The 13,107-nt window shown below is 50.8% G+C and overlaps 1 protein-coding gene across 1 annotated transcript in view; it reads left to right on the top strand.

Moving 5' to 3' along the window:
• SPPL3 (signal peptide peptidase like 3) overlaps positions 1-4,008 on the top strand; it is a 99,122-nt gene extending 95,114 nt beyond the window's left edge. The window contains exons 9-11 of the mRNA XM_068989897.1: positions 648-847; positions 2,067-2,176; positions 2,870-4,008. Coding sequence (XP_068845998.1) covers positions 648-847; positions 2,067-2,176; positions 2,870-2,941 — 382 coding nt within the window. The 3' untranslated portion in view covers positions 2,942-4,008. The remainder of the gene's footprint in view (positions 1-647; positions 848-2,066; positions 2,177-2,869) is intronic.
• The last annotated feature ends 9,099 nt before the right edge of the window (positions 4,009-13,107 follow it).

The raw sequence follows: 13,107 nt of genomic DNA, 5'->3' as shown, positions 1-13,107 counted from the left end.
CATTCGATGGGAACCAGGAAAGGGCTGTGAATCATCTCCATCTTACAGATGACAGGACAGGAGTACTGACAACTTCCAGAATTGGGTCATTAAATGATGCGGGTGCAGCTTTTTAATAATTGATTAATGTTATCAAACAGCCATGCATTACTGCTGTACTGCAGTTTAAAGTCGACTAGAGGGAATTAACTGGAGGCTCCGGGTCTTTTATTTTTTTTACTTTTCAGACATTTATAAAAATGTGCTAATGCTAAAATTACAGAGTCCTTAGAACTATAATCTTGGAAAAATTAACGTGCTGCTTTCATCTCCCATGTCTGGTAGTAGTCAGGTGCTTACTGGAAATCTCAGCAGTGAATGACACATGGTGAGTCGACATCTCTAGAGGCGGCAGCACTGCACGGACGCTTCAGCAGCCACTTAAGGTGGTGCTGTCCCACAGCGCTGCTGCTGCAGACCACTCTTCCAGTACTCCAGTGGCGTCAGTCTCCACACCCCTCTTAACAGCTAGTGCTGTTAAACCAGTAGCGATTGCCATCAGGCGTCAGATAAATTCTTTGGCTTCTTAAAAAGCGAACAGACCTTGAGCAGGAGGAGGAGTGGGGTTGTAGAGCGTGAAACCCCTGACGTGTGGCACTGCATTCCAGCTCCACGGGCAGCCACTTCTCTATGTTGGGCATCGGAGACATCGTGATGCCTGGGCTCCTGTTGTGCTTTGTCCTGCGTTACGACAACTACAAGAAGCAAGCCAACGGTGACTCCTGCGGCGCCTCTGGACCTGCCAACATCTCCGGGCGCATGCAGAAGGTTTCCTACTTTCACTGCACCCTCATCGGATACTTTGTAGGTAAGAGGACCTAGGAGGCTGCATGCAACCCCTCCCTGACTGTCCTCCAAGCCCTGGAGTTCCCAGATCTTGCAGCTGCAGATGCTGGAGGAAGAAGAGCAGTCACTCCAGTTGTTGTTATAAACAATCGCAAAGGGAAAGGAAACTCCTGACCCTGAGGTGAGGCCAGCAGCCTCGTTCCCTATCCGGTAATAGTGTGTTTGAAGGACATTGTAGAAGTGTGGTCGGGCCTCAGAGCTGAGAAGACCCACCCCACAGTGATGGAGCAGTGTGTGTGCGTAATCACATCTTCAGCGTGAGTCTAATGGGTGGCACGTCTGTTTCCTGTGCTGTCTGACAGACACTTCCCTTCATCTGCCTGGACACTTCCGCCACCCCTGACCTGGACTCTCCCTCGGCTAGCGCTTCTCTAGCCAGCTCTGTTCTGGCTGGAAGGGAGAGACGGTTGTGTGTCCGCCCTGCGTGAGCTGTGACAGCGAGGGGAGGGGAGCCCCTTGCTCACCTCGGTGCCTCCTGCTGAGGGAGCGCTGCACAGTTCCATGGCGCTTTCCTAGCCTGCGCTCATTTCCACTCCAGCAGCTCCCAGTGGGGCAGGGCCACTGCTCTGAGGCTTGAGATGTACAGGGCCACACGGCGTCATAAGCAGCAGGGTTCGAACTTGAACCCAGGTCTTTTGCCTCCAAGTCTGTCCTCATCCAGCTTCCCAGTTGGCACTAGTGGTAAAGAGCCCACCTCCTGCCGATTCAGGAGACATTAGAGATGGGGGTTCCATCCTGGGTCGGGAAGCTCCCCTGGAGGAGGACATGGCAACCCACTCCAGTATTCTTGCCCAGAGAATCCCGTGGACGGAGGAGCCTGGCGGGCTACAGTCCATGGGGTCCCAAAGAGTCGAACACGACTGACGCAACTTAGCACATCCACACGCCTGTCATCGTATATATGGGAGACGGGAGACCAGGCACACTTGGGGCTGAAATGAGGCCTGGAACCAGGGACTTGGGCCACTTACAGGTCCTTGGAATTCTAAGTTTTAAAAAGCTGTGCTGCCCCCTGTTTCTCTCCCTGCTCAAGCTGGGCATGTCACTCCCTGCCACTGGAGGGAGTGTCACAGTGGAGCTGCACAGTCTCAGGGCTGTGCCGCGAAGCCGTCAGGTGACAGAGGTTCTCCTCCCTCGGGCTGGCTGCTTGGCATTGCTCACCAGCGTTTCTCTCCCTGCAGGTCTGCTCACTGCGACTGTGGCGTCTCGAATTCACCGAGCAGCCCAGCCTGCCCTTCTCTATTTGGTGCCGTTTACCTTATTGCCACTCCTCACGATGGCCTATTTAAAGGTGAGAGAGGCAGGTGTAAGCCAGTGAGAGCAATGATAGGGCACTGGACCTGGACCTGGCTCGGTATTCCCCTTGCTTGAGGTATTCCCCTAAGCTCTTCATCTTGGGATCTTTGTGTGTGTTTGTGTGTTTTTGCTAACCTGCTACTAGCAACCTCTTCCAGATTTTTAACAGCCATTGGCTGAAAATACTAATGAGTTAGACCCCTCACTACGTAGTCATGGATTAGTTAACTGAAATCCCTAAAACCCTGTTGCAGAGACTTCCTGTTTCTCTTAAAAGCAGCATGCTATTGCCACCTAATAGCTCTTTTAGTACTCTGCATTAAAGTTTGGAAATAAGAAATGTAAAACCTGAGGGCTTTATCTGATTTACAGAGTTTATACTATCACCCACGTTTTACAGACGAGGAAGCAGACACAGAGGTTAAGTATGAGCCTGGATCATTTGACTCACGAGTGGTTGAACTGCCCCCAGGACAGAGTCAGAGCCCTTTCCTGCTCGGGGAGGGCCTAGAGCCCTTCTAGCAAGTTCTTCAAAGAACTGGGAGGTTGCTTTTCAATGAGTAAAATGTGAATGTTCTTTGATTCTGCACAGAATCAATCTGCTCTGAGGTCAGGAGTCAGGAAGGGCTTGTACATAGATAGGTGTGCCTCGATCTGAAACATGTGGCTAAAGTTGTGTCTTTCCCAGGGTGACCTACGGCGAATGTGGTCTGAGCCATTCCACTCCAAGTCCAGCAGCTCCCGATTCCTGGAAGTATGATGGATCACAGCGGGCGACCAGAATGGCCTCTCAGTCCTTCTCTGTCAACGTGTGGTTTGTTTCCTCTTAGAGCTGGCCTGGTACTCGGAGATGCACCTGTCTAAGGACTGCCGTGTGCCCAGACTTTGCATTTTCGGGAGCGAGGTGCTGGAGCCTGCATGGCTCCTTCTCTTCCTGCCGCCAGAGAGGTGGAGCCCCTCCTGGAGTGACAGGTCCTCCGCCACCCACCGCGCTCCTCCCTCCCCGGCTTTTATGGGCCTGCTACCTGTGGGGGACGGAGATGCGGCTGTTGACGCTGACAACGGCAAGGAGCCGTTCTGCACCTTTGAACACTAAAAGGATGGAAACCTTAGCAAACTGGTTTCTTCAGTGGACCCTCAAGAACTTTGGGACCAGTTTCCTGTGGGGGACTCAGTTTCAGAGAACTGAGACAGAAGCTCTTCTGTCGTTATATTCTTTCCTTTTTTTGGATTTATTAAATATTTTCTGTGGTGTGAAGTGACTTATTAAATCCACAGACATTGAGTGACTTCTTACAACATACACATAAGAATTTGTTGTAATGAGTTCATGTCCACCCAGACGTCGTGTTGGCAGTGAACGAGGGCACGGTTTTTATACGTACATACACACCCACATGCACATAGATATATATGAATAAACAGAAATTAAAACCCGCTAAGCTCATGCTGTGTAGCGGACAGGAGCTTGCTGTAATTTCTAGCATGTAGAGCAGTTCACGCTGGCTTCCTTGTATACAGACAAGCTGCTGTCTCTCCCTCCACAACTGAACATGCAGTTAAAAACCAGTATAGTATTTGTACTGATAGACTCATGGACTCTAGGGGACTCTCATTTGGTTTTGATCAGTGTAGCAAATTAGGGATGAAAAGTTCAACCTTTTTGGCCCGTTTTTTGTTTTGTTTTTACCGGCTTCTTCCTCGCAGGGTTTTCAGTAGTTTCCTGAACCAATGCATGTATTATAGCAGCAGGTGTCTTTGTGCTTTCTGATCATAGTAATGTACTACTTGTAAATACATTTTTCTATTTTCTATTTTTTTGTATTTTTTTTTTTTTTGGCCTTTTGTTTCATTGGTGTGCTGTATTTTCCATGCCCTCACTCCTTTAAGAAAAAAAAGGAAAAAGCAACACGAGCCTGTCCTTGCTGTTGTGATTGCAGTCTTGGTTTCCCATGGTGACAGCTGGGTACTGGGGACAGTGTCAAACGCTCCCCAGAGACGGGCCCTCCTTTGCAGGAATGGCAGCCAGAGTTTGCAGCTACGGCCTCCCCTGGGGGGCCAGCATCCAGGCGGTGACTAATATGAGTGGCGTCCGAAGACTGATGAGGGACTTGCCTGCCATCTGGATCGAGAGAAGCTGGGGACGGGTCTGTACACCTGCGAGCACAGGCTGGAGAGGGGCCCACTGTCCAGGGCTCTTCCTGAGACAGGTGACCTGTGTAGAAACCGGGGGCGTTGGGGGCCCTGTGGCTGGAGGTCGCAGTGTGTGGCATTCACAGGCAGGCGGTGCATGTGGCCATCAGCGTACTGCATTCCTCCATCATGTCTTCAGGTCCCACTGAAGGCTGTTTGGTTATGTTGGTGGTTATTGTTTTTAATAAATGCCTCCTTTCTAGCCTGTGTTACCTCACCTTCACTTTTGGGTGTTAGTACCAAGCAGAGCTCCCGTCACCACCTACCTGCTCGGCCTGTCCAGGAGACCAGCAGCGTCCCCTGCAGCTGTCGTTCATCCTGCACACGTCCCAGGATCGAGGCTTCTGCTGTCCACACAGCTCCCAGCAGCCTCTGGGTTCGGCGGAGACGGGGAATACACGGTGCGACCCCTGCTAAGGAGCCGGCCCTCTTCCTTAAGCCCTCGAGGATGCCGATGACTAAGGGGTGGGGCGAGAGATGGGGGCACTCTTTCACAATGACCCTGATTAAGGGCAAGTGCCGACCATAGTCAAAAATAACCTTCTAGCAGTTCCAGACAGACAGAAGGTAAATTTCTGTCATCACGCCTGTGCAGGTTTAGTCGGGGCAATACCCATACAGGACTCCTGAATGTAATCGGGATTCCAGCTGTAGTCTGCAGAGCACTTGAAACTTCGGCAGAGTGACCACAAATGTTCCTTTTGTTTTAAATTAAGCCCAGGAGCCGTGCCAGAACGTGCCGGGTTCTGGAGGTGGTGTGGTCTTCTGACCGGGAAAGGTGGGGGGCGGGGTGCAGTTAAAGTGTGTGCTTCCAGTTTCTCCTTCCAGCCTCCCTCTCAGCCTTGCTTGATACACTTCAGCCCTGGTCTTGCTTTTCCTGGTTTCTCAGATATTCTTTGAGTTTCGGGGTTTTCTGTCTAAAAAGTCTCTTGCATTAATTAGGCAAGGGATGTTGGCATAGTTCCATCATGGACTGCCCCCAACACCCCCAGTCTTGGGATCTTTTTCGTGCAACGAGTCTGCATGTTGGAACTCCCACTAACTCGCAGTCACTTTCTTCTTTCTAATTTGAGCGAATGCAGACACGACAGCAGTTTATCCAAAGCCTAGCACGTCCCATTGCTATTATTACCACTTAAGTCTTTTCTGAATAAGACAGCTACACAGCCCCTGTGTAGGAGCAGTTCAGACTGGGGGAGTGTGCCAGGGGGCAGCAGGCTGCCGTGTGAACTGCCTTTGTACCATGCCAGCACAGGCCTTGGCTAAGCAGGTAAGTTATGTTAATCCGCAAGAAAAGCAAAAGGGCTGGTTCTCTGTGAGGGTGGAGGGAAGGGAGCTCTGTTTCGCCAATATAGTGTTAAAAATAGACTCCGCCACGCCTGCATAGCAATGCTCACGGTGCCGCCAGCCAGATCCAGTGTCGTTCCCAGATGTTTGTGTTTTGTAACGTCTGGCGTGTGTCACAGCCTTGGAATGTAGCAGTCTGGTCCATACGTGAATGTCCACTGTGTGGTTCTCCTCCACAGAGGCCAGCCTGACAGGCTGAGGAGACCAGCCCGCTCGGCTCCTGGTCCTCCAGTGCGTAGGGGCCTGGCCAGCCTCCCTTCACTCATTCCCATTGTTTTGGCAGTTTCCAGCGATGGAATCATTTCAGGAACCAGGGCTCCTAACACCAGTGTTAACCTTGCCACAGAAGTTTGTACTGAAGAGCTGAGACTCTAGAATCAGAACCCAGGCCCTCCCCTCTTCTTGGAGGGATAAGCCAGGTAAGAGACTTTTTTTTTGTTTTTTAATCCAGAAATTGTATTCCCATGCAGTTTACACACTGCTTTCCACTCGTGAGGTCTTAACTTCTCCAGGTTCAGACTCCAGCCTCTGGTGCATGGAGCTCTCCCAGGACTGGGTCAGCTATGACTTGTTATCTCCCCAACCTCTTCCTTGGAATTCAAAGCCCTTTGCCTCTGTTTGAGATATTTCAGTTACGTTTCAGTTTAAGCTGTGTCAGTCACTAGGTGCTGCTTGAACAGAACCAGACACCCTGATCCCACCCTCGTGGTCTAACGCCAGCCTTGCTTCAGCTCCCTGGCGTGTGAGGTAGGTGGGGTGGCAGGCATCCCCCCGTGAGGCGGGTGTGCAGCAATAGCTCTCGGTGCACAACTGTGGGCCTGGCCAGGAATGCCGATCCATGGGGCTGGGTGTGCCGGCCAGGAGGAGGTGGGGAGTGCTCCTCTGTCCTGATGGACACAGGCCAGCACTGGGCCGAGGGTCTCTCTGCCCGCTGAACGCAGTGCCAAGCCCGGTTTAGATGTCTTAACTGCTCATAGCCGGCGGTCAGCAGGGGTCTCATCTCAGTACCTCGTGGTCCGCTGTGGAAGTCTCACTTGGTGCAGTGGTGACCCTCGGCTATGCAGTGGCGCTGTTAGACGCCCGAGTTAGTGGAGATGGGCGTGGAGGACTCCAGCTGAGAGATGGAGTCTGTCTGGTTGGTTTCTTAAGATCCAGGCAGTCTGCCCCCTGTTGGATAGAACCTGTGAAGCCTGCCGCTGGTTCCCAGATGAACAGAGGCTCTGAGGGTCCTGAGACGGGGGGCGGGGTGCCTGGGCTTCCTCCAGTGCCCACTGGACCCCAGGAAGACAGAGGAGTGGGGAGGCTGAGGGGACTGGGGGGGGTCTGCCAGGCAATGGGCACAGACTTCTGTCTTGTGAGGAATGAGAGGCAGGAAGTGAGTGTCCAGAGGACAAAGGCAGAGGGCAGCATGGGGCAGGGGGACCCCCAGGCCAGCATTCCAGCCCCAGGGTTCCGTGGGCCTTGCTCCAGGCAGGTTACGCATCAGCCTTCCAAGGAGAGTTCACTGGATTCTCCCGGGCCTGGCAAGCTTATGCACTAACTTGTGGCAGTCGATCCCTTTCTGTCGGAGGCAGTGGATTTCTCACACTTTGGGTCAGCATTGTGGCTTATTTTCAGTACCCTCCCCCCACCCCCACCCCCCCCCCCCCGAGTGTAGGGTAGCTGTGCCCGGCTGTGCAGGCTCCCAGGGGAGGGCAGAAACCTGGCTTCAGTAGAGGAGATGGAGGACTTGGTCGTATGGGAGGAGCGGCCCTGGCCTCTGAGCTGATGGCGCGGCGAGTCACGGCCTCACCAGCTGCGCGCCGGCGGGAACAGTGTTGCCTCCCCAGTACCGTCCGCAGAGGCCGTGGCCCCGCCACCCTGGCCGCCGGTGCGTTCCGTGTCTGCCTCGCTCAGTGTCACCTGCTGGGTCTCCCTGCCTCTCTCTCCTTCACTGAGCTCTTCTGCCAATAGGCCTTCCCGTGAGAGCTGACCTGGGCTCTTGGAGTGGGAAGAACAGACAGAACTTGGTGCCACGGTGGATGCAGAGGGTGGCGGCTAGATGATGACTCTGGCTTCTGACCTGAAAACAATTAATTGCCAAAACTAAGATAAGGAAAAGATAGGGAGTCCTGGTCTAGTTGAGTAACTAAAGCTCAAAGATGGGGATGAAAGCATGTTGTTGTTCAGTCACTCAGTTGCGTCCGACTCTCTATGACCCCGTGAACTGAAGCCCGCCAGGCTTCCCTGTCCCTCACCATCTCCTGGAGTTTCCTCAGACTCATGTCCATGGAGTTGGTGATGCATCCTCTGCCACCCTCTCCTGTTGCCTTCGATCTTTCCCAGCATCAGGATGAGAGCTTAGAAATGGTATTCAGAGCCTTGGGGGATAGATTTATACAAGCTGTACTCAACAGTGACAGGTCAGAGAATCGCTCCCACAAGGTTGTGTGTGTCAAGGTACCTGGCAGCACGTGGCCCTCACGGCCACACAGGACCTTCCTCGACGACAGAGCTCTTTGGAGCCTTAGTTTCTCAGTCTGGAGTGGGAATAAAGGGCCCTTATTTGACGTATCACAAGAAATTAGGCACCATTCAGGTTTATTTTCTTGTACTCCACAATTTGCCAGTCTTCACAGAGTTAAAATACACTTCTAAAAAATCAGATTTAAACAGACACACTTCCGTTATCCAGATGACCGCAGCTTTGGTAATACTTTCCAGCTCGTCACTGAGGAGGCTGGCTGCCCTTCCCCTGTTGAGGGGTGAAAGCCCCGCCTTCCTTGTCTGGGCTTTCGGATCTCGGCAGTGGCTGGGTTGACAGCAGGGCCACCGCCGTGAGCCTAGGCCAGTCCGGGTCTGGACACTCTGGACACGCTGGAGGATCTGGCACAGGGAGGGGGGTGAGTGAGCCTGAGTAGAGGCGCCCCACACCCGTGTGCCCTGGGGCTCCTGCGTGCGTGTCCGCTGCCACAGCTCCTCTGGGGAAGGGCCCAGGGGCCTCCTGGTCAGGCTTGAGGAGCAGCCCTGAGGGCCTTCCTAGGGCCCTTCCTTAAGAGGCCACCTCAGGCCTTAATCGTCTCGCAGCCCCGTCTGAGCAGATTGCTCACAGCAGAAGCAGGAAGTGTCCTCATGACAGGACCTGGGGGGCCTGCGAGGGGTCCTGGACTTGTCCTGGCAGGAACTCCACTGGGGGCTGGTCTGCCGAACGGACCCTTCACGTTGTGGGGCTTAAAGCCAAGCATATCAGCCTCTGACCAGGTTCTGCAAACAAACCAATATTGACATATTTTTGCCCAGTGTTGACATTTTTATTTTTCTATCCTTTTGATTAGCTTTTTCATAATAAATGCTGTCTATGCCCTCTTACTTTGTTGTACTTTACAAATCTGTCTATTTTGAGGGAAAAGCTAATTGTTCCACTGTAAAGCTCCCGGTCAGTCATCGTGGGCCTTAAATCTGAAAGCTTTTCTTAAACACTTTTTGTAACAGAAGACTCGATGGACCAAACTCCAGCCCGTTTGCAAATAAAGAGCGGTGTCATCGTAAGCCTCTTGTCTCGAGTCAGCCCACAGATGGGGAAGATCAGCGGCCAGGCTGGGCAGAGGCTGCAGCCTGCTCTCCTGCAATAATGATTTTTATTGGAGTGCAGTCGCTTTGCAGTGTTGTCCGTTTCTGCTGTGCGGCAAAGTAAATCAGTTATGTGTGCGCATATACACGTGTCCGCTCTTTCCTGGCTTTCCTTCCGATCGAGGTCACTACCGAGCGTGGAGTAGAGGTCCCTGTGCCATACAGTAAGTTCTGGTTGGTTGTCTGTTTTATCCATAGTAGTGTGAACAGGTCAGTCGTAATTGACCAGTTCATCCTCCTCTCCGACCCCCTGAATAACTTGTTCTCTACACCTGTGACTCTTCTTCTGCTTTGCCAGTAAGTTCATTTGTACCATTTTTCTAGATTCCACATATAAGCAGTATTCCACCTTCCCTTTCTGACTGACTGCACTCTGTATGGCACCCTAGGTCCGTCCATAGCGCAGCAGATGGCGTTCTTCCGTTCCTTTTTACGGCTGAGGGATGTTGTGTTGTACAGACGTAGCGCATCCTTACCCATTCGTCTGTCGGTGGGTACCTGGGGTGCTCCCGTGTCCTGTCTGCTGTAAAACAGTGCTGTCATGTACACTGAGGTGCATGCATCCTTTCAGATTAGGGTTTTCTCCAGGTAATACCCCAGGAGTGTGATGGCTGGGTCATACAGTAGTCCTGGTTGTAGTTTCCCGAGGAACCTCCAGACAGCTCTGCATAGTGCCTGTACCAGTTGACCTTCCCATCAACAGTGTAGGAGGCCTCCCCCTTCCCCTCACTCTCCAGCATTTTATTGTTCGTAGACTTCTGACAATGGCCATTCTGACTGGTGTGAGTGGTTTTGATTTGCGTTTCTGTAAGAATTAGTGACATTGAGCATCTTTTTGTCTTTTGGCCCATCTAAATGTCTTCTTTGGAGAAATGTCTATTTAGATCTTCTGCCGGTTTTTTATTTTTTATTTTTAATATATTGAGCTGCACAAGCTGTTGGTATATTTTGGAATTATACCCTTGTCAGTTGCTTTGTTTGCAAATAATTTTCTCCCATTTGAGGGCGGGCTGTGTTTTGTTTAGGATTTAGTTGCTGTGCAAAAGCTTTTAAGTTTAATTAGGTCCTTTTTTGTTTTTATTTTCATTGCTTTTGGCGGTAGATCGAAAAAGATCTTGGCTGTAATTTATGTCAAAGGGTATGTTTTCCTCTAAAAGTTTTATAGCATCTGACCTTACATTTACGTCTTTGATTCATTTTATTTTTGTGTATGGTATTAGGAAGTGTTCTAACTTCATTCTTTCACTCATAGCTGCCCAGTTTTCCCAGCACCACTATTCCTTTTCTCAAGAAGTCCGCTCTTAATAAAAGATGTCAACAAAGCATTTGGAAGAGTCTCTATCCTCTAGGTTAAGGTGGGGAAATGGGGGCATCCAGAGTATCATTGATGAAGCAGATTAAATAACTAGTTGAATGGCCCTGTTATCCCAAAGGTTTTCACCTTTGTCCCCAGCCCTGCGCAACACGTCTCTTGATAATGTGGCTGTGGACACAGCTTAGCAAATTTGGGTCAGATGTGAAGCAAGGAGGACCATAGCCATGATCCACAGAGAGCCCAGAGGCGCAGGACAGGGGTCGGATCGGACACAGGGAAGTCTGGTGTTGAGAGCCACACTCCGGCCGCGGCAACAGCGCCCGGGCCCCCTGAGGCGGGCGCTTCTACTGTCGCCAGTGTACAGAGGGCTCCTGAGGTCAGCACCGGCTAAGTGGCAGAGTGAACTAAACACAGGCCTGTGGCCACAACCACTGTCCTTCCTCCCCTCACGGAATTGCTCATAGCCCCCACCCTCAGGAAATAGAAGTCATTACACTCTGCTGGCTCGGTGGCTGACTCCTTGCTCGCAAATGTTTTCAGTCCACCCACTGCCCATAGGAATCAAGGACTGTTAAAGCCACCTCTGTCCTCGTCTTCCCAAATCCAAATCCAGTGTTTCTTCCACACTGTGGGCCAGAGTGGTGGGCAGTCATCTCAGACTTGTAGTAAAATCTCATGATACAGTGTAGGCGGGGCAAACTTTATTACCCATGTTATAACAGACGAGGAGCTTCATGGTCAGCCAATTTGCCCCAGATCTTCCTGCCTCCAGAGCCTGACCTCATTATCAGAAGATAGTCACACCCACGTTTTGTTTGGCTTAAAGTTTCTATAAACAGGGAAGGACCATGCCAACAACTCCCTACTAGAAGTGGGGGAACCACTGACCATCAGGCAAGGAGGAGCTGGGGTCTGGCTGCCTGAGCCTTACGCTGACCCAGCTGCTGCCCACAGGGTGTGCAGGCCTGTCTCCCTCCCCGGAAGGCTGTAGCAGCGTGAACTACTCACTAAGCTAGGGCACTCACTGCCTCACACAGGGACCAGGACACACGCCTCCTGGCAAGCCGCAAACAGACCTCAGTGTCCCTCGTTGCTGTCATTAAAACAGCAAGCCATAAAAATAAATGAGAACAACTGTCAGCTGCTGTTCTGATCGCCAGTAATGGTGGGCTGTAATTCAGACCAATCCTCCTGCTAAAAATAAGATGAAATACCAAAAATACCTTTTGAAAAGCAACGGAGAAGCTTCTGCTTCTGCTAATGATGGGAGAAGAACCCCTGTTTCATCCAACCCTGCCACAAATGATAGCTATAAATTCTCAGCAAAATACAGAAGCAACCTTAAGGCCGCGTAGGACAACCAAACTCAGGAGAAACTGGAGGGGAGCCGACAGTCGGAAGGGAATGGCTCCAAGTTAGTGCCCACGTTTATGGCTTTTTGCCTGAAGACAGGCCCCAAGGGGCACTACGTGGGGTAGTTAAAACTCTGGCCCCGCAGCCTGTGTACAAACTCCGCCCGACGCTATGATCTGTAAATACACACCCACAGGGCAGACTCCAAGCAGCCGGCTAAAAGAACTAAAGGGAAGTTCTCAGCGGCTGCCCACCACAGAAGAGCCAGAGTTTGAAGTCCGAGTTCAGCCCAGTTGACTGCCTACTTTAAAAGTACTCTTCAGGAGAGAGGTGGGAGCGGGAGGCTCAGGAGGGAGGGGACATACATATACACACCTATGGCTGATTCATGTTGAAAAAATATATGGAAATACAGTTTCTACAGTGTATTATTAACAATAGCCAGGCTGTAATTCAGAATCACTGAACGTATGAAAAGACAAGAGAAAGATCCATACTCCAGGGAAAAGGCTATTAATGGAAACTGACTTTGAGATGACCCAGATGTTAACATTAACACTCAAAGTTTGAAATCAACTATTACTGTTCATGTGCAGCAACATGGATGGACCCAGAGGTTATCATACTGAGTAAAGTGAGCCAGAGAAAGATAAATATCATATGTCACTTACAGGGGGAATCTTAACAGAAGGGTACAAGTGATCTTCCCGACCTAAGCATCGAACCTGGGTTTCTTGCGTTGCAGGCAGATTCTTTACCAACTGAGCCACCAGGGAAGCCCAACGTCAGTCCTAACACAGACATAATTGTAGCCCCAGGATGAGAAGAGAATTGGGGCATTTTTTTTTTAAAGATGAATGGCTGAATTTTCCTAAATTAGGGGATAGTTCAGGAATCACAGCAAACCACAGGTAGGATAAACATAAAGAAACCCATACCCAGAGACTTCATAATCAAACTTAATGATTATAGAATGTAAAAATTGAAAAAACTTGAAAGCAACAAGACAGAAATGGCATATAAGGAAACGATTTCAATTATAAGAAATATCCCACAACTTTATGACTATACTAAAAAAAAAACAACATTGAATTGTATACTTTTAAAGG

The sequence above is a fragment of the Capricornis sumatraensis genome, chromosome 17 (assembly GCF_032405125.1).
Source record: "Capricornis sumatraensis isolate serow.1 chromosome 17, serow.2, whole genome shotgun sequence".
Classification (NCBI taxonomy): Eukaryota; Metazoa; Chordata; class Mammalia; order Artiodactyla; family Bovidae; genus Capricornis; species Capricornis sumatraensis.
This window is presented reverse-complemented; position numbering and strand designations above follow the sequence as displayed.